This window comes from Triturus cristatus, chromosome 11, assembly GCF_964204655.1.
Source record: "Triturus cristatus chromosome 11, aTriCri1.1, whole genome shotgun sequence".
NCBI lineage: Eukaryota > Metazoa > Chordata > Amphibia > Caudata > Salamandridae > Triturus > Triturus cristatus.
In genome coordinates this window covers 563,719,596-563,745,215 of record NC_140594.1, presented here as the reverse complement: position 1 = coordinate 563,745,215, position 25,620 = coordinate 563,719,596, and the positions used below count along the sequence as shown (strand labels likewise).

General features: G+C 42.0%; 1 protein-coding gene across 1 annotated transcript in view; it reads right to left on the bottom strand.

Moving 5' to 3' along the window:
• Nucleotides 1-25,620, bottom strand: part of MRPL24 (mitochondrial ribosomal protein L24) — a 145,155-nt gene that overhangs the window by 77,208 nt on the left and 42,327 nt on the right. Inside the window, exons 3-4 of the mRNA XM_085633607.1 lie at nucleotides 22,003-22,098; nucleotides 12,157-12,260 (exon numbers count right to left, since the gene is read on the bottom strand). Coding sequence (XP_085489733.1) covers nucleotides 12,157-12,260; nucleotides 22,003-22,098 — 200 coding nt within the window. The remainder of the gene's footprint in view (nucleotides 1-12,156; nucleotides 12,261-22,002; nucleotides 22,099-25,620) is intronic.

Below are 25,620 nucleotides of genomic sequence, written 5' to 3'. Positions count from 1 at the left end.
GCGTTTCAGAGAGGTGTAAAAAGTGGCACGGCCTGGACCACCTCTCTGCAATGCAGCTCAGTGGCGCTTACTGGAAGCACTTGGTGGGCTAGTTAGCCCCCAGGGGCCCTCAGTATTGAAGGAAAATTATATCCCCAATTTAAAACGTGCCATAGTGCGTGTTTGCACACGTCACCTCAGGCCCCGTCCCCTCCCTTCACCACTGTGTAAAAGCGCCCTGTGGCTGTTCTAAGTTGAGAGATTAAGTCCCCTTGAATACTAAGGGTCAAACTAGACCACTAGGTACCTCCAGTAAGCGCCACAGAGCTGCGTTGCAGAGTGGTGTAAAAAGGGGCTTGGCCTCAGAACACCTGTCTGCAGCGCAGATCCCTGGTGCATACTGGAGATGCCTGTTGGGCTAGTTGGCCCTCAGGGACCCTCAGTATTGAAGAGGAATTAATTCCCCAACTTACAACTCGCCAGGGGGCGCGTTTGCAGAGTGCTGCAAGGAGGGGGCGTGGCCTCCGGCACGATGCCAGTCTTTTATTTATTTTAATTTTTTAAGAAGGGGGGCTGTGTGGTTCCCCTTCTTATTCTAATTTATTGGCCCTGATGACCCCATCCCCCAGGGCCTGTCTCCTAATTATATTTTTTTGACCCCAATCCCCAGGGCCGGCCACTGTTTTTTATTATTTTTAAAAAATATATATTTATAGACACACCTAGGACATGCTAGACAAACCGTACGTACCTATCACCATGACGATTTGCGTGATATTCATTAAAAGGCGACTATGCATACAATGAATCCACGTGGAATGTATTTACACCACTAGTGAAGCTCTGACATGTCTGATGCCCTACCGTGCCTAATCCCGGTAGACACCCTTGTCGTTTATTTATACAAACATGGGTAGCTATTGACGGGCACATTTAATACACATGCACACCAAGCCATTCAAAGGGGATTCGACAAAAATTCGACCAAAACTATGCAAGAAACCCCCCTCACGGTTAATAAAACACACATCCACTGCCGGATGTGTAATACTTTTTATTTTACTCTCTGGAAAGGGGACGAACATCACTTGAGAGTCACAGCGCGCTCCTGGCAGAGCCCAATGCTGTGTTACACCCACCATTGTCTGCTGAGTGCCACACACCTCTGTGTTGTATTCCACTAGCTAGTGCATATGCTATGACACTCTCTAGCCCATGTGCACTGTAACACCACCCCGTGAATATGTCATGCCACACTTGTCTTCGCACGGGTTATATTGCCCCATCTAACGTGCCTTCCTCGATGCCTATGTTATAACGCACAGTGCTATGCCATACATATTACAATCTGGGATCCATATCTTTGTCACAGTGCATATGCAACGTTACACTCCCCAGCACACATTTTATATTACAACTTTAGAGACTAGTTAGGTTACACAACACTGCCCTGTGCATATTACACTCCAAGGCGCATATTGCATAGCACGCGCTAGTGCCTGTGCTATCTCGCGCTCTCCAATGAATCTGTCATTGCGCACAATGTATTGCATATTATATTTCATGCCCAGTTCATCTTATATCACACTTTTTGGTGCATAGTTTATACCATACACTATATCTAGTTTTCATTTTCAATTGTGCTCTCAGGACTATGTTCTATATAACACTGTGTTCACCTACCCTTTTCACGGGCATTACATTTTGCGATAGGGGGTGGAGGGTAAGGGGGTGTTTCTGCCAAGTGAGCCCGGAGTCACAGTCACAAACGTCCTCTTCTTCCTGAATAAAAGTGAGATTATGCTGCATACTTGTTCATATTTTAAGTAGTTCGCACAGACTCACGTTTTAAAAACAATAAAGTTCCTAATACCCGCCTTCTCTGAACAGTTAGCTTGCTGCCCCATCCCCATCCTCCCTATCCTCTGTTGTGTGAATCCATGGACTAGCCTCCTCCCTCCTGCCATGCATGGTCGGATGTGCTGCCACTGCCCTCAATTTAGTATGATGTACCAGTCCTCTCCTCCTGCCCTCCATTGCCCAATTCTATGCCCCATCATTGACCTCCTGCTTAAACTCTGTGCTTAGCTTGCTGCCCCTATTCTCCTTCCCCCTGCCCTCCGATGTCTTTGTGTATGCCCCTGCTCCATCCTTTTTGCCCACCATGTTCCATGGACCTGCCACTCCTATCTACTCTGAGTGTTCTGTTGAGCTGCCACTCCTCTCCCACCTGCCTAGCATTGTCAGATGACTGTAACCTGTCCCTGCCACCTCCACCCTGCCTGTCCACATGCCATGCCCCTATCCTCTTCCTCCTGTCCTACATGGTCCATTGTACTGCCAAACCCTTTGCCCTTCCTGGTCTGTTGTGCTGCAACTGCTCCTCCTGCCTGCCCCGTGCGGTCTGTTGTGACGCCCCTTCCCCTGAACTTACTTGTCTGTGCACAGGTCCTGACCCTCCCTTCTATCCTCCATCGTCCTTTGTGCATGCCCCTGCACCCTCCTTCTTGCCCATCATAGCCATTGTGCTACCACTAACCCTCCCACTTGCCATGCATGGTCTTCTGTGCTGCCATGGCCCCTCCCACCTTCCCTGTGTGGTCAGTTAGCTGCCCCTGAACCCCTCCCACCTTCCCTCCATGGTCTGTGTGTATGCCATCAAAGTCTCACTGTTGCTCTTCATGGTGTGTCTTGCTTCTAGTGCCCACCCTGCCTGACCTCCATGGCTGTCTTGCTGCTCCTGCCCTGCCCCCTTGCCCCCAGCCCTCTATTTACATGTGCAGACCCCTACTCCCTCCCTCCTGGCTTGTCTGTTCCATTGTAATGCCCCTGATCCATCCCTCCTGCCCTTTATGGTCTGTTATGCTGCAGCTTTCTCTCCTGTCTGTCCATTATGGTCCTGCCTCTTGCCCCTCTGTTCTCTGTTGTTAATGTGCATGGTCCTGTCCCCTCCCTCTTGCTTTCTATGGATTGTTGTGCTGCACTCCCGTCCCGCATGCCCTGTGTGGTGTATTGTGCTGCTGCAAACCCTGATGCCTGCCCTGCAGGGTCAGTTTGGTGCACCTCTCCATGTCCCTCTTGTCCTCTGTTATCCAAGTCCATGTCCCTACCCCATTTCCTTCCATGATCCAATGTACCATACTTGCGAACATTTTGAACTTGGTAAGAGGGAGATTTAGAAAAAAAACTGGGGTATTGATTTTCCCCTTTGAGTTACATTGAAAAATAGGAGATTGTAGACAGGAGACAGATAAAATAAAGCCCATTTGAGCTTAAAAACATTGGACGTTTCCTGGCTGAATCGGGTCTGTTGGCATGTATGGTTGTACTACCATTGCCTCTTCCTTCTGCCCACAATGGTCTATTACATTGCCACAGCCTCTCTTGCAAGTCCTGTATTGTTGGTTTGTTGCCCCTGCCCCCCTTTCCACTGTCCTCCATAGTCTGTTGTGCTGCCACGGCCCTTCCTGCCTGCTCAGTGTGGTTAAATTGTTGCCTTTGCACCCTCCTACCTGCCTTCAATTTTCAGAGTCCGTGCCCCTGGCCTCTGCCTCTCAACAGTATCCTAATGAACAACTAGATTGCTAACATTCGATATTTATTACAAAAGTGTGGAACGCCTGACGTCATCTTGATGTAATCAAAACTGTAATACCTAGAGCATTTCCTTTAGAAATTACATATATGAGAGGGTCTTATTGGCATCAAAATTATGGTTAGTACTCTAAAAGACTAAAATAAGGACATATTTTCTGAGTTTTCAAATAGCGAGAAAGCACTTTTAAATTATTTGTTACCTTTATGTTTTTTTATCCAGTTGACCACTTGATTAAATGTTGCACTTAGGGGAGAGGATGTGGTGTTACTTCCAGAACTGCATACTTTGCAACTGGGGAACCAGGTTGGAGTTTCTGCTTCAGCTCGACATTCTGTGATTGTGGTCAAATCACTTAGTCTCCCCATGTCTACAACCAAAATGAATTTGTTCTTGTGTGATGTAACCAATGCTCATGTAAAGCACTCCAATACCTGACAAGTCTGCACTATAGAACACTGCAAAAACACAAAATAATACGTGTTTTGCACACTTCTGTCATTGGGCTATATTTGGGCTACATCTGGGTGATTTTGGACTACATTTGGGCTCTTTTGTCTCCGGTGGCCATCTTGGGAGATTTATTTGTTATGAAGTTTCCTAATTTCCTCATGTACTGCAGTCTCCTCAGTAGGAAATGCTTTCAGTTTTTTACTTTGATTCCATCATGAAGGTATTCAGATATGTCACACATTTGCCATGAATTCTGAATGTTAGCACTCTAGTTGCTCATTAGATCACTGTAGTAAAACTACTGTTCACCATGGAAGTCTGCTCCTGGTATTAAAAGTGCATGTTTCAGTCTGCATGTCAGAATTTTTTAATGAAATAGAAGAGGATTTGAGAAGTCACTCAAATTGTGCCCTCATTTTCTTTCTTCAGCATTAATCATAATTTCTATGGCAAAATGAACCCCCTCATTGTGTTCCTTTTTAAATTAAATGTTTTAAGTGTTACCAGTTTATTCCAATCAAGATGGCTTCAGGTGTGCCATACTTTTGTCATAATTAAGACAGTAAGCGCTCTAGCTGTTTTTAAGAACACTCTGGGACATTCTGTCATTGGGCTATACTTGGGCTACATCTGGGTGATATTTGGGCTCTTTTGTCTCTGGTGGCCATCTTGGCAGACTTATTTGTTATGAAGTTTCCTAATTTCCTCATTTACTGCAGTCTCCTCAGTAGGAAATACTTTCAGTTTTTTACTTTGATTCCAAAGGCATTCAGATGTGTCACACATTTGCCATAAATTCAGAATGTTAGCACTCTTTTTGCTCATTAGATCACTGTAGTAAAGCTACTGCTCACCAGGGAAAACTGCTGCTGGTATTGAAAGTGCATGTTTCAGTCTGCATGTCAGAATTTGTTAATGAAATAGAAGAGGATTTGTGAAGTCACTCAAAATGTGCCCTAATTTTTCTTTCTGCAGCACTAATCATACTTTTTATGGAAACATGAACCCCCTCATTTTGTTCCTTTTTAAATTAAATGTTTTAAGAGTTACCACTTTAATCCAAGCAAGATGGCTTCAAGTGTGCCATACGTTTATCATAAGTAGGACTGTTAGCGCTCTAGTTGTTCTTTGGAACACTCTGGGAAGCTGCAGTAGAACACAAAGGAGGAATCAACTGACAGTCTCTACCCTTGTTGGATGTACATGTTTTACTGAGAATGTCAGACTTCATTCTCACATGACTGAGAAAGATGATGTGAATTTACAGAAAATAAGCTCTCAGTTTAGCTTATAGATCACCTTCCAAACCTCTGTGGGAAAAGCATGAGAAAATATTTTTCTCTCAATCATGATATCCTAGCAGAAGGCTTTTTCACGTGGTGAAATCATCTTAGAACATACCACAATTCCTAAAATGAGTATGGTACCATCAACAAATGATGTATAATGTAACTAAAGTCTTAAAACCTTCTATTAACTGCAATGCTTTTTAAGGAGGTGCTATCATGTATATTGGTCCCAAGATGGCTGCCAACACTTCTTGGATGAAGTGCTGACAGCCAATCAGATCTCAGGATGAGATGTGTGGTTAGGCTCCGCCCACATATATATGATTTTACTTTTGATTTTCTCAGGAACTACTGAACAGATTGACACCAGACCTGCAAAAGGCACATCCCTGACCTGAGGACTACCTCTCTGCCAAATTTCAAGTAATTCTTTTCAGCCGTTCGGGCTGTACCTTGGACTAAAGGTCCCTATGGAAAATTGCATGGGGAAAACGCGTTTTGGGACCCCCCTTTTTTCTCAGCCCCCGCTTGACGAATCCCCCCGAGACTTTCAGGGTAGGAGCGGAGCGGAGCGCCCCACCTATTTTGAAAGTTTTGCGAGGATTCGTCAACCGGCGCCAAAGTTATTCCAAATAGAATGTTGCGGATTTCCTATGGAAACACGGTCCTAACTATAACTATCTACTGGCGACCGCCAGTAGATTATATATATATATATATATATATATATATATAGATAGAGCGAGAGTGAGAGAGAGAGAGAGAGAGAGAGAGAGAGAGAGAGAGAGAGAGAGAGAGAGACACACTTGAGGAGAAGAGAGGGGCAGAGAGCTGACCGAGAGCTAGAGATAAGTTGAGGTCATGAGAGGCAAGTGCTGTGGGGCACTGAGGTTTATTGAAAGAGAGGTGTGACGTACAGAGAGAGAAGACAAGGACTGGAGAAAGTGTCCACACTGAACTAGAGGTTGGTGACCACCCTAAATATATTTATTTATTAAAATAAAGCATTAAGAGTGTGCACTTTTACGGATTTCAGAGTGTGCACCATCTTGCACTGAAGATGACAAAATAAGCCATTTTGGCACAATAAACACATCCAGCATGCAACATTTAGAATAATGGAGCAGATTAAGAAATGTGCTTAGGCAGAGGATGAAAAGTACACTACTAACAGGGTGGCTACCGCACTGTAGGTCACAACAGACACTATCTCCATTCCTGAACTATTCACCTACAAACCACTGAATTTTAGGTTTGTTAGTGTAATTAGGTCAGTGGAAGATTAACAAGACTACAATACCCATAATAAATCAGGCTATCACACAAAAGTCCGGGAGTGGAAATAGTGTCTCTGGAGGGAGGTGGTCACCGTACATTACACTCACTTTTACCAGCTGCTCTTAGCAAGTGGGCATTAGAGTGTGCGGCTAAATCAGGGTGCGGGCTGGGCTCTGGGTACTTGAGAGAGTTTCAGGAGTGAGGACAGGCTTTCCTGTGGCGGATACGACTGGTTCCATGCTCTACTTACTCTTTAGTGGATGATCAAATGCCCGATTAACCTCACTCAATTATCGCATCCCGCCACTCAACCAGGATGCCCACCGATTTAGAGCAAACAGCTGTGCTCAATAATTAAGGTATAGTGTGCACAACTTGCCAATTAAAACCAGCACAACACTGTACCTTCTTAATAATTTACAATGCATTGTCAAACAGAAAATGTAGAAGGATCTAAACTACAGCCAATACACGCAGCTGCCAAAGTATTAAGTGCTTATGTTTAATTTACAAACTACGTCCTGATACAAAACGAATCTGGGAGAAGACAATGTTAAGTATACCCTAAAATAGGTGCCTGGAGAATTATCAAAATGCAAACACTTATATCGCAAAACACGTGCCCACTAAGAGGTTCGAACTCACAACCTTCAGATTATTAGACCGAAGATCTGCCTTTTAGGCTAAGAAGGTTCAATGAAGAATTGAAACACAAGTTTTTCAATCGGAGTGCCATGTATTCAAGTTTCCTTCTTCAGTGAGAATACAGCACAAAAAAACTTCACTTGATGTGCTTCAACAGTTGTGTGAATAAAAACGTTTGCACCGATTCATGGTGCTGTTGGTGCTAGCTGAGGCAGTGGAACACTTGATGAGCTCTTTGAAAACGATGAAATGTCCTCCGCTGGGTCTGTTAATTCTGTCCTGTGTTATTATAACCTTGTGCCTGGGGAATAGGTGTGGTAATGTCGATAGAATCAGCCAGGTTTCCGTGAGGAAGAACAGTTTCAATGTGTGGTCGTGCAGCAGGTCCCATATTTCAGTAGCGTGTTTATTGAGGGAGGTGTTGTTGAGGAGAAGGCAGAACAGGGAGGGGTGGGGAGAGGTGTGTAGGTGTGCGTGGCCGAGGAAGAGGTGAGTGTTGTGTGCGGTGCAAGTGAGGGTGGTGTGAAGGTGTGGGAAGGTGCAGGAAAAGTGTCAGGTGAACAGGGGAAGGCACCTTCGCAGTTAACTTCCGAGGCGTAGCAGCAGCACTGGAAGGTGCATTCAAGGTTCAGGGTGAGGAGAGGGAAGCAGAGACGTAGCAGTGATGGGAGTGAAAGCAAGGGGTCTGGCACTGGGCATGGGAGGGGCGCACTGGGGCTGTGCATCCAAGCTGTGGCGGACATGAATTAGGAGCGGGGGTCTCTGGACTAAGGGGCTAAGTAACTGTCGGGAACCGAGAAGGGAGTGCGGCGTGGGAGAGGAAGCAGGGAAGGTCGCAAATTCAGGAAAAGGGCAGGAAGAAGAGCAAAAGAGTGAGAAAAAGGAAGAAGAAGAGTTAAGAGAGCAATTGAGTTTGAAATGCGAAGAGAAGAGCGGAGACTAAAAGAAGCCAAAAGTAGCAAGGATTGAGTGAAAAGGGCAGAGAAAAATGTTAAAGAATGAAAGGCAAAAGCACAGAAGATCAGCAAAGAATGAATGAGAAAGAGTGGAAGATGCCCAGCAGATTGGCACTGAATCAGTGTAAAAGTTCAAAAAGCAGCAAAGAAAGATTGCGGAATAATGAAAAAAGCACATGAAAGTGGAAGAAAGAGAATGAGAAGCGCACAGAAAAACAGCAAAAAAGGAATAAGAAGGAAGGAGTAATGCACAGTGAAGTAGCAAAGAAAGACTGAGAAATGCACATAAAAGTGACAAGGAATGAAAGAATGAGCGATGCACAGAAAACAGCAAGGAAAGGGCGAGAAGTGTTCAAACAAGCAAATAGTGCACGCGAGCAAGAATTTCGGCCGCGACCGGGAGTTGTGTGGGCGCGCGCGCAAAAAGTAAATAAAACAAGGCGGAGAGAGGCACGCAAGGCTTAATGAGCCTTGACAGAAACACACATGGCGGCTGGGCGCGTGAACGCAAGCTTGAGGCCAGCAAAAGCCTCTGGTGGCACTTTTAAAAGCCACTTACTAAATGTCTCGAAGAGACAGCGCATGTGCTGACTCAGCGAGACCTAAAAACGAACCTGTAAGAATGAGATACAGAGGAAGCGAGTGTCTGTTGGTGGATTAAAGAGGTATCAGGTGGAACGAAGACTATGCAGCCTTAGTAATTGTAACATCACCTTTTAATTATACCAGTTTCAGAGCAAAATAATGGGCACCAGCACTTCTATTTCATAAATTAAAGGTTGTACTGCCTGTAGGATTAAGCTGGGGTACAATAAGATACATCAGACTTCCCTTTTATTGATGTCGGTCCGTCTATAGGACCCTGCAGCCTTCGCCTGCACCCCGCACCGACTTCCTGCTGCAGGTGGAGGGATAAGCGAGCTCTAGTGAGTAGGAAAGGAAGATGAGACTTACATGGACCAGAAAGGTGAGAGGCCTGGAGAAAGGCACTGGCGAGAAAGGTAAGTGTGAAAGAATTTGTAAAACAGCTGTTAGACTGATGTGCATTAGCAGACTTTATAAATATGTGACACAGTGGTGGTTTCTTCACAAGGGCGGGGGAGTGTCGCCTTCACTGCTGCGAGCTAAGCAGGAAAACAAAGTGGCAATGAAAAGACTTCCTTGCCATTTTATTTTTCTGATGCGCTCACTGCAGCAGCCATCTGACCCGAGCCCTGAGACTTGTGGGGCGTGTCCTCTGCTGCCGACCAGCCACAAAGGACAGGAGAAGTGGTGGCTGGATGCTCCAAAGTGCGCATACCACTCTGGCCGGCTCTCTTGCACCAGCAAAAGTGACATGCGCACTTTGAAGCTCTCCTCCCGGCTGCTCTGGGTGGAGACCAAGCGCACGCCTCAAGGCGCACACCGGAAGGAGCGTCTAGCCAGTCCGCTACATCAAATCCTGGTGCTGCCCTCATGCGGATTAAAAGCATGAGAGCAGTGTCTGGATTGGTTAGAGAAGTTCGACTTCCACAACAGATTCAGAAGTGGAACATCGAGGAGAAGGTGCAGCCATGGATCAGTACCTTTGATTTTATTTATTTAAAATGTTCTTCTAGTTGTGTTTTTTCGACTTTTGGAGGTAGGGTTTGTTTTATTTTGGGCTTTTGGAAAGAGGTGTTATACTTTGGGGTTTTGGAAGAAGGGGGTGTTTTATTTTGTTTTTTGAGAAGTGATGCAGCACTTCACTACCCTAGGGAACCAGCTGCCCAGGATGAGAGAATTAAATTAGCTTTACGTAAAACAACACTTTAAAGTCAGAGTTTCTTACCATCTATTCATATATGCACATATAGAACTTTACACAATACAACTTTAGATCTCTATGATTTTCCTTATACATGTATACCCTTTCTATGTTGTTACGTATCTTTATATACATTACTTTACTTCTACTCTTTCAATATATCCTCTACCTTCACTATCTGACTCATCCCAAATCTCATTCTACAACTAGGATCTCCCCAATAGCTGTTTCTTGACTCTTGGTTGCCCTATCCCTCCTTGACTCACCCCAAACTTAGTTCTACTACTATGGTCTCCCAAATAACCCTTTCTAGACACTTCCCTCCTCTATTCCTCCTTGACTCACCTCAAACCTCATTTTACTACCAAGATCTCCTGAATAACACTTCCTAGACTTTTTCCCTCCTGTATCCCATTCAATCAAACTAACAGACTCACATGTCCACCGCACAAATTAACAACTTATATTTCCCTATACATCCACCACAAATACTTTGAGTCTTGAAGCAGCAAGTTACTTGCTGAAAAGCGATTCCACACCTCGTCAAGGGTAGTACGCGGTATATAAATACAATTGCTCTAAGTGCATGCCCTTATCCTATCAGTTTAACCACTAATTATTCACACAAACCAATATACTAAAACCAGCTAGTGCGGACAGCTAACTCCTTAGTGGGAGTACCCAGCATTATCTTTTCACCCCACTAATCATTTGTATAAACAAACATATGCACCAGCTCACTAGCTACAGGATCTAACCCCCCCTGTTTCCATGCATGTAAGGGTTTCTTCTGGTAACATTGGACAAAACTAATTAACTAGAAAAATATTAAATTAACCACTATCCTTGGGTTCCGGAATAGTGTGATACTCACCATTAAGGGCTTCAACACTATATAAATGCAATTACAATAGAATATAAAAACACAATCCAGGAGGGAAATCACCAAGAAACCCCATAAAAGGTCTAAAAATACTGTAAAACTGCTCTCCAGTAATTTCTAGTGAGTGGAAATAAAAAACAGAAACCAAAAGGTAAACACTAATACTTGTTCTGATGTTTTAATTTGTGCTTTCTTTTATTACATCAGCCAACAACAGAGCCACCGATTTAGCTTACGTACAGCAAATGAACAGAGTGACAGCATATATGGACACAAGCACGCCGAAAAAGCACTTCAACGCCTCGTCAGGGGTAGTAAGTGTTATATAAATGCAATTGCAATACAATATATACACATGCATAAAGAGTTGGGCAATTGTAGATTATCATGCACACATATTTAAAGAAATGTAATGTTTACAAACGATTTATTATGTTTGCTACACTGTAGAGTTGTGAAATACAGTAAGTGTCTTTTCTTCAGTGCTCTAGATCCTATATAAAAAAAAAAGAAAATGAGCGCCCAGCTCTGAATGATACTTTTCTACACAAAACTTGTGTTTTTAAATTCCTGTCATTTTCAATTATCTTTATTTTGTTGCTTTAGAGGGACTTATATGCAGGTTATGATTGTGCAACAAAGTAAATTAATAAAAAAAGTCTAATACATGGACTTCTGGAATTTTTTCATTGTGCTTGACTATCACATTTTTGAAAACACAATTTATTGTTAACGGTGCCACAAAGAAAACATCAGATGCCATATTCAGTTAGTGTTCATAATAAGATCCAAAACAAAACGATCATGTTTATGTACCTCTCCTTATAATTGCTATACGCCCGATTATTACCTAATGGCCCCAAATTCCTTGGCATGAAATAATGCCTCAAACAGCATTCGTAAAATCAAACTAAAAGTGGGGCATTTAGGAAAGTGAAAGGCTTAACTGTATTTTCCTCAGCGAACCAGGAAATATTCGGTGAATGAGAACATTAGGTGCTGCCTAGCTGATAAAAGAGGGACACAGAAATAGGAAACATTCGTTTGTGCCATTATTCATTGATTGGTTTCACTGCAGCTCCTAATACACATTTTACTTGGTAGCAGTGTGTCACATAAGAGCTGCCTAAAAGCTCAAATAAATATCTGGCAGATCAGTATTTTGTAATGAAGAAAAACAGTAACTTTGTTTAGAGAGATAGAAAGTCATAACTTGACATGAAATTACATTGTATTACACTATCTACTATCTTTGAATCAGCATTTTCAGGAGTTATATTCATGGAACTTACCTGTCAGTAGGGTCAACAAGAGCAACCTGGTTATGAAGAAGGGGTGCCTCGCTGGCCACATACGTTCCTTTGTAATCCCCGGTTTTTCCCACGTACCGGTAATGCTGAAAACACAAGACTGCATTAGTTTCACTAGCTTGCAGTATACAAATATCTGGTCACTAAGAAAGAGACTCTCCTCTTCAACAGCAGTCAATGTCCCCCGTCCACCTACCCGCCATTTTGAGAAAGAAAACAAAAAAGGAAACTGAAAGAATAGTGCTTTGTCTTCATTATATAGACCATTTACTGGGCCAAATGCAAAGTGAAAGCCACCTGTAAGATCAGGAACCCAATTAAGAGTTATGTGCTAAAAGTTAACCCTTTGAAAGAAAATGGAACAGGCATTATGTTATGCAAGTCCAATAAGAAGTTAGTTAAGATGATCAACTTCATTGATTGTATGGACAGTGCGATCAAAATAATTAGAAGGTCGGGTTCCTACAGGGTGTTCAGCACTTAGACACGCATTAAGTTACATTTCAACTCCCCCAAATGGCCTTAAAGGGCCTTAAGGAGAGGACCATATCACACTCCTACCATAAATACAGCTCATATTTTGTCATTTTTCATTTAGCTAGATCGAAATACATTGAAAAAGTACCAACAGTGGGCTGACACTGATAATGGAAGAGGGTACATTTAAAGCCCAAGTACTGCTACTCTTATGCCCAATCATTTTCCATTATCGACAATAAGAAAATTAGGAACGGGTCAAGAGTGCAGAGAAGATGGCAACAGCTAAAAACATTGAAATTCTGTGACTCCAATACATAGGCTCTCTCCCTTTGCCAAATAGAGGGTACCTAGAAACTGCCTCAATAACTGCTAAAGGATAACTGTGTAGGATACCACCTGTGCATTTGTCTACATAGACGAGTACACAATGTTTCCCTAAGAAAGTGAGCACCCTCACCAGTTCACGATATTAATATTGTTTCAGAAATATCTTCAGAAAAATACTGTCAAACAATATCGTGGTTACAAGAATTTTGTGATACAGAATATCACAGGTAAGAGTATTTGTTTTTTAAATATAGTTGCATCTTATATCGATTTAGTATTATTTTGTAAGGTTTTATGATTTTTTTCTGCATTATTAGTATTTACATTTTAGTTGTTGAAAATTATTTTCAGTAGTTTTATTGCCAACATTTATAAAGTGTTTTTGAATTCATTTTTTTACATTATTGGTGGGTTATTTAATTTGCAGAATAGTAAGTTGGGAAGATATCAATTTTTGTTTTTACAATTTGTAGAATTGAATTGGTTAATTATGTAATTTATATTATTCCAAATTATGTAATATATTTACATTAGTTAAATAGGTTAGTAATGTTAATTTGTTAACAATTTTTTAAAATTAACTAATTTTAATTCTATAATTATTATATACTTTTTTTACTGAACAATTTATTTTTAGTACGCTACGTTTTTGAACATTTACCTTTTTTATTTTTTGTTATAATGTCATTTTTTTTGGTACCATTTCACAAATTTTTGTGGGGGTCAGGATTGTACTGCAATAGAGAGGAACTTTTTGTGTGCGCAAATTTAGTGTTATTACTAGTGTTACTAATTTGGAAATAATGTTTAAACTGCATATTTTTTTATCTTTGTTTTATTTTAAGTACTTTTGTTTTAGTTAATAGAATGTTTTAAAGTAAAACTTTAATGTAAATAATGTTTTTATATTCATTTTTTATGGGATTTTTAAAATACATTTTTCAACACTTTCCATACTGTTGCTTAGACTGGACGCATATAGTAAATCGAACCCCTCCGAAATCCAACCCTTTCATCAATGTTGCTTAATGTGGAGTGGGAATAGTAAATCTGAACCCCTCAAAGTCCAATGTTTTCCCTGCTGTTGCTTAAATTGGAGTGGGACTAGTCAACATTATCTTTTTAAAGTTTAATAGTTTTCCACCTGTATTTTAGGCTCAAGAGAGAGTGGTACATTTAATCTTTTGTTTTTTCATTTCATTTGAAATGTTTTTTTGCGAATTTGAGATGGCTAATTTTGTTTACAATTTGTAGCTTAATGGAGTTCAGTTGTTTGAAGTTTATTTTTTATTTAATATTTTTGAATTTTACTCCGGCTTTTGTGAATTATGTGATTTAGCTATTGTCTAAATTTGTCATCAAGTTTTACATTTATTCTAGATTTTGTGTTTTTGATATTGCTATATTTCATTATTTAAATTAATTTTTAAGTATTATATTTAAAAAAAATATATTACTTTTATCCACCCTGCATACGTCTGTCAGTTGCAAGCATGGAGATCGTCACTAAATGTGAATCAGTCCCTGTTCTTAGACTGGACTGTTCTTAGACACAGAAAGGACAATCTGTCCCGCGAAGTGAGCAGCAGCAGGTATATGTGGTCAATTTAGCACTTGTGACCTCGGCTGCCGCTTTGCTAGCATCTCTGCCTGCAAATATCATGCGCACAATTGGGCCTAAGTTCACTGATGTGCATTGTTGAAGTTAAGGTGACCAGAAAAAGTCTTCCATCTGAAATGTTTTAAGGCGCAAGAGGCCATGGGTTTAAGGGTTTGCGCATCAATTTCACCAAAGCCAGACTGAGATCCCAAGAGACAACAGGGCTCCAGATTGTAGGAAGCCAGTGCAACAGGCCCTTCAAATGCCACTTCAATGGCCAATGGCTAGGTTTTGAAAGTGAAACTAAAGACAACAGATTCGACTAGATGTCAGGTGAAGTGCATGATTTAATTAATCGGTCCAAATGATTCTCTTTGGTAAACCCTAATAACAGATCTTTAGCAACTGGCCCTTGTGCTGTGTTGTGGTGAAAGTCTTCCTGGTAACTGCTAGGACAAACGAGTTCTCTGAAGTGAGGCCAAAGTGGTCAAAGGATGACTTCTCAAAAAGCAAGTGCTCAAGCAGAGCAATGGTAGGGAGGGTGAAGGATCTTCAGAGAACCCACAGAACAGCGGTCTCTTCTGAATAAAAGAGAATAAGATGCAGGAGATATGAGAGCTATGTGTGGCGGGTCCTACCGGATACTAAAGAAATATCCATGAATCGAGGGCTCTCTCCGATCTTCTGAAGAAATCTTTGAATAGGAGTGGCAGAAGGGAAGGCAAGTAAGCATCAGATTATCATCTAGTGATCCAGAAGCTGAACTGAATGGACTGGAGTTCTAATTGGTTTAAACAACATCAACAGGCTAGCACCCCTAAGCCTTCGAGTCCGAATTGATGACTTTGTGGAGGTTTCTTACGCCGGAATGAAGACACTTGCTCAAACCTTTTACATTCTGGTTCCACCCTCATCAATACAGGAGACCATCAGGAACATGCCCTCAGACAAGGCCCTTGTGCCAAAGCGCCAATGCATGCTGAGCATGCGGAGCATAGTTGTGAGGCCTAAAGATGCAGCGGTGATTTGCAGTGTTAGCACGCAGAAGTCGCATAGCACTAAAACAAAGGAAGCTTAGAACCATCATCTCAGGATAGGGACTAGAAATGGGTGGACAAGGACAGGCTCGGCTGTCCAACAAGTAATTCCAACTGTATGTGCTGGAATAAAGTTTGTAATTTGATATGATGGACCACAGCAAGGCACTCAAAGATGACAAACAAACCACCAGATGATACAGTACGAGTTTCCAACAAGCTGTCTAGCTGATGGTCAATGTTCTTTTTAGAAGAAAAAAGTTCTTTCCAAGTCCCAAGTAGATAACGGACCAGATGAATCACATGCGTTTTAAAGTGCAAGCACATCTTTTGAATTAATCAGCAAGAACCAAGATCAAACAAGGTTCATGACAGTACACCTAATCATGACTTGTGTGTCACATTTTTCCAATGAGACTTTTTTCTTACCGACTTTCCCTTCACGACACAGCTCTGTATTCAACAGGATTAGATCAGAAGTGTAGAGAAGATGGAGGAGATGAAGGCAGAGATATACAGACATCATCACACTAAGACTCCGACAGAGGACTCTCCAAGAGGAAACTAGGCTCTACCCAACAGTGCAACCCACCTCACTCCCAGAATCACAGAAACAGACTGAGGCTGAAGAGTGTGCCCTACACCCCTGGAGAAATTCGTATTCAAGTCCTTGGTGAATCATGTCAGTTGCCTGAAGCCCAAATGGACACTGGCCCAGTCCTGAAGTGCAAGGGTAGCTTGTGACCTCTGTATCCAAAAGGGGATTGCGATTTCAGATGGAGCAACGGGGCTTTTGGCGCAATGGAGAGAAAAGTCCCACTTGACTCTTCCTGTTGATACAATTAAATATATCCTATCGGATGCGGAAAGGGGGAGGGGGGGGGGAGGAGTGGGGGGTTTGGCAAGCAAGCATAATTGCTGACTGAGAATCAGCATGGCATATTCTGCTACAAACACTGGATCAATTCTACACCCTGCTCAATACTTATCAAAGGAGGAAGGCCTTTTGGTATGCACAGGGTTTTTGGATCTAATAAGGGAGGCCTGACTGCGTGGTGTGAGGAGACAGGAAAGTGCCCATTCCCCACTAACAACTGTACACACAAGATCAGAGAAAACCGAGGAGACACACCAGATAAACGTAAAACAAGTAAGACCCATACAAAAGCTGGAGCTCAGTATCAGGCCAGAGTGCTACAGTTGCCCAACTGAGGAGGGTTGAACGAGTCTGCACGAGTACTGCAGAAGTGTAACCAGGACATGCCGACAAATGTTGGAGAAGAGTAAATTATCTGCAATCTTATCAGAGGTGTGGAAGCAGCAGGCCAGGTTAAGAGCCAGGACAGCGGCCTGAAGACAACAGAGGACAGTGAGTGGTACAGAGAAGGAAGATGGGATGGAAGTCTGTAGACAGTTTGTTGGAAGCATGCAAACAAGCCATTCCACCAGAATAGACTTGACAAGTATACTTTTCTGAGAGGTCACCAAGGAGAATTAAGAGGGACTCACCAAGAGAGGAACTAACAAGGGAACAACACACAAGACTTTTTGACCCATATGTGAAGGAAGTCTTGCTGGCAGTAACATAATCCAGATCTATATTGCAATTAAAGATTGTATTCCCAATGCAAAGTGTTCTGGACAATGGCCAATAAAAGATTCAACGTTTTACCATTCTCTTACCTGCAGCCCTTTGCTTCAGCTTTGCCTACCTGATCTGCTGATTAGGGTTTAAAAAAAAGAAAGCAGCATTGAGGGCGGTCCCGCACTTTAAAGGGATCAACACTGTGGAACGAACTGTATGCAACTCACTGCCTATGGAAGAAGGCCCTAAAAAGGGAAGTCTTCCCCTTATGGCTGAAAGTGACTGGACTGCCCCATCCTTCAAAGGACATGGTACCCCCTTGACTGCATACCATTATCACTGTTGTCAGTGTGCCAGCCAACTGGTGGTTCATACAGCAGAGAAATTGATACATCATTTAAGACTGCCTTTGAGGCATGACAGAGCATCGCGAAAGACTCTTTACACCACATACCCACTACAATCAAAAACAGGAGGAGCAGAAAAAACAACTTTGGAGCTGAATGTCGCACAATTTGAAACTTCTAATTAAACAAACCTATATATTGCATTATCAACTATCAGAAAATATCCATTAGTTTGAGACAAAGGGGTAATTTAGACTTTTTATATACAGGGCTTCTTCCAAAAAGCGGCCGATTCCCCATCCATCCAAGTCTTGATGCGCCTGCCCCACTGAAAGGTGGACGAACAAACGGCAGGCAACCTAACATTCTTTTAATGATGTACATCAGAGCCCACCCTATTTATGGCTGTCATTCTTAGTTACATTTTCCATGCATGGGACCACCAAGAAAAGCATGGCTGTCTCAAAAAGGAAGCAATAAAACTAACTCTCAGCGCATCAGGACTGTGTTTGCTTTCAAGAAACAAATTCCTTCTTTGGGAGTTTATTTCTTGAGAAGAAAAAATCCATATTGAGTGGGTCCAACAAACTTGCAACGCACTCTGCAAAGTTCAGTACCTTCAGGGGAGCCTCCAGAGGTGCAGCTCTGCTGAAAGCACAGAGATCCCTGCCTCCATTTGGCAGGTGGTCCTCTGCCGGACGAGTGGAATCTGTGGCTTCCAGTGATCTAGCACACCACCTCCGAGGCTCCAAATGACTTTTACAGTCTCTAAAATAATAAATGTATTACATTAAGAAGTATATTTATAGCATTTTCAGAACCCTTTGGCTATCATCCAAACTTTCTGTCAGAACTAAATTACTGAATAGAAAACAGCTTCTTATTCACATCAAAAACAGGGAATCTGCCAATGTTAATTGTTCCTGAGGAAACTGTACTGGCGGATTAGGGTGCTCCAAAGGATTAGTTGAACTTTCCAAGGAGAAGGAGACTGTATAACTAACAAAACTCTTATTTCAAAAAAGGACATTGGGGCACTTTCCAATTGTGAAGAATATATTTTTCAATTACAAACATTGTTTTGCTTCTGAGTACTCTGGATTCTTGTAGGGTAATAGATGTACAGGCCACTGTCAAAATGCGACATAGTATACAATAAATGTCTCCCTTCAATTTAAGGGACTAAGTGGAAAAAGTACAAGCTCACTGCAGAGCACCGCATGACTAGCTTTTTATCCTCGAAAATCTTATGCAATCTTGAATGATAAATCACAACTGAAAATAAAAACTATCTAAATAATTTTGTCTGAAGATACTGCATATATTGATGCAAATGCATCCCAGGACTGAATTTAGAAAACTCTCAGATACTGCTGAGATTTTCGTTTATGAAGACTATAAGAGTAACATTTGAGAAATTATAAAATATAAAAACAGGAGTTCAAAAGAAGACCCGTGTGAGAAAATTGCCTTTTTGCAGATCACCCCACTTACTGCTGATTTGCTACACTTAGTGCTGGTTTAATATCTCTGAACACCGGGGAGCTGACGTCAAGAACCCAGTGTATGTGCTCTGACCAATGGACTGACTGGACCGGGCATCGGGTATTTCCCCGGGCGGCTGGAAGGTTGGATAGTCGGTTTTGTTAGTGGGGGCCAGTTTTGTATTAGTGTATCAGTTTTAAAAGCACTGCAACGTTCCTCGTATATTCAGCAGTATTAGAGCATCAATAAAAGTGTCATGCTACCTCTGATGATTAATGTACCTGCTGGAAAGAGATGAGAGTTTTGTCTAGTGATAGTTTTGACTTATCTAAGGTGGCACAGAGAAATAATTTGCCTGCTGCAAAGAATGTGTACCATGCATTTTATGTGCATTGCTCAGTGGGTTACTGCTTTTGTCACAGAGATTCATTTGTTACTGTGCAGTTCATAAGTTACAATCATGTTCTAGCACAGTGATCTATGAACTTCCATCAAAGAACTACATGCAAGCTGCATGGTACAGGTTGGAAATATATGTTTTTCCCCCCCAGTATTTAATTATCCTGATGTTGCTAAAGAAGGTTTGTGTGGGTAGAAATACATTCTTACTATTAACGTGAACCCCAATGATTGGGTTACGATCTGAATCCTGGGTTTGTGCTTCTCCAGACCAAGCACTCTTAAATAGTGCCTACCAGTAGGGATGGCATATGAATCCTACACCTTGTAGTTGCCTTATGTAACATTTTCTATACACCCGCCATCCTACACTGGTATGAGAGGCACTATGAAACAAATGTAATACATGCTAGTGAGGTGCTAAGGAGAGATGAGGCACCTTTGGCGGGCTATAGTGGGGGAATAATTGAAGACCCTAACTAAGACTGCCATAGCCAGGTGCACTACAAGGATGCTGCCTAGGTCTACCGAGAGAACCGTAGTCCAGGCTCTTGTCACCTCTAGACTGGACTACGGTAACATTCTCTATCTGGAGGCAAACAAGGATGTTACGCGCAAACTGCAGGTGGTGCAGAATTCCGCTGCTAGACTGCTTTGTCAGGTTCCCAGAGTTGCCCCTATCTCTGGCTCTTTGCGTGATCTCCATTGGCTCAGGATAGAGAACCGGATTAAGTTCAAAGCCTTGAGTTACATGTTTAAGCTCAAATCTGGAGTGGCTCCCCAGTACCTGCAAGCTCTGGTTCACCCTTACCTACCCTCACGTCAACTGTACCAGCTTCAAAGGGGCAGCCCATGTCAGAGGCTGATGTAACTCACATCTAGGGCTGCCTGTCCCTGCCATTGGTAGCCTAAAATGCACTAGTCCCAGTGGGGGTGGGTGGGGTAGGGGAATCTGTCCTAGAAATGGTTTTGGTGGGGAAGTTCCTCATTTCCCTAGACACCTTAGGGTTGTGCCCAGGGCTCTGACCAGAGGAAGAAAAAATCTGTCATGTTGGATTTTTGGCAGAGCAGGGCACTATGGGATTATGTACGACTAAGCCCCCAGGAAATGATGCAAAAGTGGGTAGGATTGCCCATGAGAACATATTCCTTATTGGTTAGGGAGTCACCCCCACCCACAAGCAAGAGCCAGGCATAAATGTAGCAGCCCTGGCTACCCTCGTCAGAACAGATCCATGGAAAACAGAAGAACTGCACCTTCTGAAGCAAAGGACAAACTCAAAAGAAGGACTGAGCCTGCTGTTTTACATGTGGAGAGAAACCATAAGAACTGGACCTTCTCTCACTTGAAACCAGGACAGAAGAGTAGTCCAGGAACACAAAAGCTGCATGAAGCCAGCAACACAGAGGAGCCCTGCTGTCCAGTTGCACCTGGATTTGCCTTGGACCCTACTGGGAGCTTCTGGAAGATTAAATCCTAATTCACCAAGTGGTGCCCATAAGGTCCTGGACACTTGGATGGTAAATTAGATTGCAAAAGTGAACTTTTTCATGGAAGAACTAGAGGCTTACACAGGACCGCCGCCATAGTCACACAGGGGTTGGATTCCACTTGCTGGTTTGTACTGATGAAAGCAGCTTGACTTCCAGAAAAGTTTCTAAGTCCCAATGTGGAGGATTTCACCAGGACAAACACCAGGCAGCACCCCGCAGTCGCCAGATTCAGCCGGCATCCCACCCGCATGCTGAAGAGAATAATCCTCCAGAAAAAGGGCTAAGTCAGAAGGTTAACTTTTCACTGAACAAACCTAGTCCTTGCACCTGACCGATGCTCCATTGCAGTTGACCGTAACTTTGTACTTTGTACCTGGCCCAGCGCAACTCGATACACACAGAGGGCGCTAGAAAATTCTGTCTCGTTCCCTTGATCAGAATTTTGCAATTTTAGTGCCCATTTGCTCAGTAACATTTATACCAAATTTATAAATTGGAATGGGATTTTTAATGTGCTATATTTGACATAACTGTTTTGGGTTCTGAAAAACGCTTAACACTTGTTTTCTTTGAGTTAAGCCAGATTGTTCTATGCCACAGCTACCCAGGACAGAGCTAAGTTTTGAATTGAAGTAACCTAACTGGACCGGATACAGAATAGTAACATTATTACTTGATGAAGTTTCACAATTACCTAAACTAATAATCTACTTTCTCACAACAGGCTGACTCTAATATTAGTATTACACACAGTGACCACAAATAAGTAGAAAGTAAAAATTACTTTGGAAATTAATTACTACACAGGCAACAATTACACAACCGGACATCAACGAATAATAAATTACGGAAAGCACATAAACCAGCTGGTAGAAGCACAAGGACATTTCCATAGTATGTTCAAAGAAAGCAAAATAAAATAGTTCATGGATTTCAGAAGGGCCCATGTGCCTAACATTGTGCTAATCACTTTGAGGGGAACGTGAACTGAAGAGACAAAACATTTTTTAAGTGATAAAAGCGCAGATTGTACATGCCGAAAAATGCGAAAATACTTGATGAGAACCCTCTTACCGTATTTAAACCCTCTACAACAACCCAGTTGCGTTGCAGGATGACTTGACTGATCTTCCCTTGCTTCCCGGTATCTTTTCCAGCTAGAACTTCCACCTGAAAACAACCAGGAGAAAAATCTGATTCAGCAGAGGAAATACCTAGTGCCAGGATTATTTCTACCTTAAAGATTTCACAGGCAACTGGGAGGTTTATGGACAAAGACGGGATCGTTGCTGTGACAATATTTCAAAGGCTAAAGTCATGCGAGGGGGGTATAGTGAAGGTTTGAGAGCAGAGGAAAACATCTGCTGCTTGAAGTATGTTCTCATCTCAGCTAGTAATGACCAAAGCAGCCTCCTTCTCTTAACCTACAATCGTTACAGTCTAACTGATTCCACTGAAAAACAGTGCAGATTCTGTTCACAGCTAATACAACAAAGGCAAAAGCAAATAGATATGTCCTTCAATTTACAATATAATAATATACAGGACACAAGGTTTAGTTCACTTACTTCTTTGTTGGGGTACTGCAGATTTCACACTAGGTGAAGGTTCAAATCTCTATGGAGAGATGTTACCCAATCATCTCCATGACGATTTAAAGATATCTGCTGTAATAAGTGTGGCTGGACTGCAGTCATAACTGAACAATCAAAGGTTCATGAACCAGGTGGTTTCTACACACGCTACCCAAGTGAAGTGGCTTGTAGAGCCTGAGAAGCTGAACCGCGATGAAGCGTCATTTGATCTGTGTCGAAGGTGGAGGAAGGGGTTGTACCTAAAGTGAAGTGCTAATATTCATGAAGTAATCCCAGACAAGAGCAGGCTCATGTAAAGGGGATTTTGGTTCAAATATTCACAGTCACTAATGGAAGGCATGGCTACACTGTTAATTGCTAATAGTAAAAGGGAGCACTCCAAATTATAAATCAACGTATTCAAAGATCCTCAAAGTAAGATTAATGGTGCATCAGCTATGTGGGAGTTTGTCCTCTCCCACTAAGTAAGAAAGCAAGTAATGACAGGATACGGACCTGTGTGTAGCTGAGCACTGTTCACAAGGTGTCTAAACTGACACTAACCAATTTAATTCATAGTATTTGTTTAATTTTCAACAAGGAAACAGAAAAATTCACTGAATCATTTCATTGTGTTCAGGCGTAAGACAACAAATAAGGTAAATCCAGTTTATACCAGGACAAAATCATAAGCTGTATGCATCAAACTCATTTACATACAGTATTCATGTGTAGCGTAGCTTCAATACATTTGATAACAATGATTCAATATATAACATGGTTACAACACAACAAAAAATAGAATGCCCAATGCATTTCGGAACCACTGTTCCTTCGTCAGGGGCCAATCTGCGAAAAAAATAAGAAATAAAACATTTCATTGTTTAAATTGTTTTTTTAGGGACTCAATCTCTAGCAATCAATTATGTACCAATCACGACTCAAAACGAGTTACCTGTGTGTGTGTAATGTTTGTTTTCTGTTGAGTGAGGAACCTCGTAATTCTGTAGATGTGAAAAATGAACCACATGGGGTTAGTCTAGCAACTGGGACCTACAATCAAGAACGTAAACATAGATCTATGGTGGCGCAATGGATTTATAAGCTTACCTCTATCAAGCTACTTTGTGGCTCTGTGTGGAGAAAGTAGAACGTGTCAACAGACAATAACGCGAAAAGTTATGACGTTTGCAAGCAGAGAGAGACAAACCGATATAAACTCGTGCTGGACATTGAAAATGCGTAAAAAATCTTACCTAAAGTTTAAGAATTTAGTGAGCTGTAGAAAAAGGGGAGAGAAAAAACCGGGAAAATTAAGACGCGGCTCTAGAACGAGATATAAGGTTGGTAAACCACCGTAATGGTCATTTGAAAAATCCTTACCTATTGATGAATAACGAGTCTGAGAATCCGACGAAACACCTCAGCAAGTAAACGAGTTGTCAACGGACTACAAAGGTCCGGATGTTTATATGGTGATAAAACCAGATCGTGAACCGGAAATACTTAAACAGCTTAAACAGACCTGGAGGGCGAGTACTGTCATTGACTAAATACCTAGTCAGTAGGCACACGTGGGCGCCATCTTAGAACGGGGTAAGGGAACTGAAGGATACAAAAATATATCCTCTCATGTAAGATATTGATCAAACTAAAAACTAAAGAATTATTACTTAAGAATAAGACTGAGGTGTAAAATAGCCTCATGTGTATCCATCTCACACGATGTGAAGTAAGAGATGTAATATGATGTCGAAGTTACCGCGGGAAGCGCGCGAAGGCGCCATCTTGGAACGGACTAAAGGATAGCGTGAAAAAAAGTGAGGTGATCATATGTAGAGAATAAAGAGATATAAAGCGGGGAAGAAATGTTCTCCAAGTGTTTCAATGTGTAAATTTTTGATGCCAAACAGATAAACTGCATAAAGAACGCTAGAACCTACGTTATCTGCCGTGACATGATGTCTAAGATGTGCATACACAAAGAGAAAAAATGAAGAGATCCTAACTAATGTAAAGGACCTAGGTTCAGTCATCAGAGGAGGTGACTGCTGCCCATGGTATACTATCCAAACATGTGAAAAAGTATACAAGATGATGAAGAGATGTAATAAAAGAATAAACAGTACACCTGTTACGAAGGGAGACTATTCTGTGACAAATTGCAAAATAACACTGGTATGAGTTTTTGTGTGGAGCTGTGATGCTTTGTTTATGTGTGAGGTATGTCTGTCAATCTCAGGTTGCTAGCTTTGGTAGATGATCGCGTATTTAAATAAAACATGACATATCTAACCTGTCATTAAGCCCTGTAGGTGTCAAGGTATCCAGATATTTGATCCAAAAGACCTCCCTTTGTAGGAGTCTCAAGTGATTATTGACTCCTTGTCGTTGTTCCACATGTTCAATGATATGGAATCTAAGTTGCGATATCGAGTGACCTGATTCGTGCCAGTGCACCGCCAGAGGTGAGGTTTTGCTCAAAGTCCTAATGCGACTTTTGTGTTCTGTGAGTCGTATTTTCATTTTCCGTTGAGTTTTGCCTATGTATAGTTTCCCACATGGGCATTTGATCCCATAGATTACATTGGAGGTGTTGCAATCGCTGGTATGTCGAAGTATAACATCCTTGCCTGTGGTAGGGTGTTTCAAGATGTTTCCTGGAATGACGTTGTTACAATGGGAACAGTTTTGACATTTTAATGTTCCTTTATTGGTGCTGATGGTGTGAGGTTTTTTTGTGGAGGATCCAATTCACCTACAAAATTGACACACACACCATTCAATATTTGGATGTTTCCATTCACAAAAATGCAGATGGACACGGTCTTACCACCACCATATACACTAAACCCACAGATCGCAACAACGCGTTACTATTCTCCAGTTTTCACCCTAACAATCTCATCAATAATCTACCCTACTCGCAATTCATTCGGATTAAACGCATTTGCTCAAACACATCCGACAGCACAACTCAGATTTACGCTCAAAAAGAAAAATACCAACAACGAGGTTACCCCACAACCATCATTGATTCTTGCGCAGCAAAGGCTTTGGCAAAACCACGGAGAGAACTGCTGACAACTGTTACAAAAACAAACAAATCAGATATAGT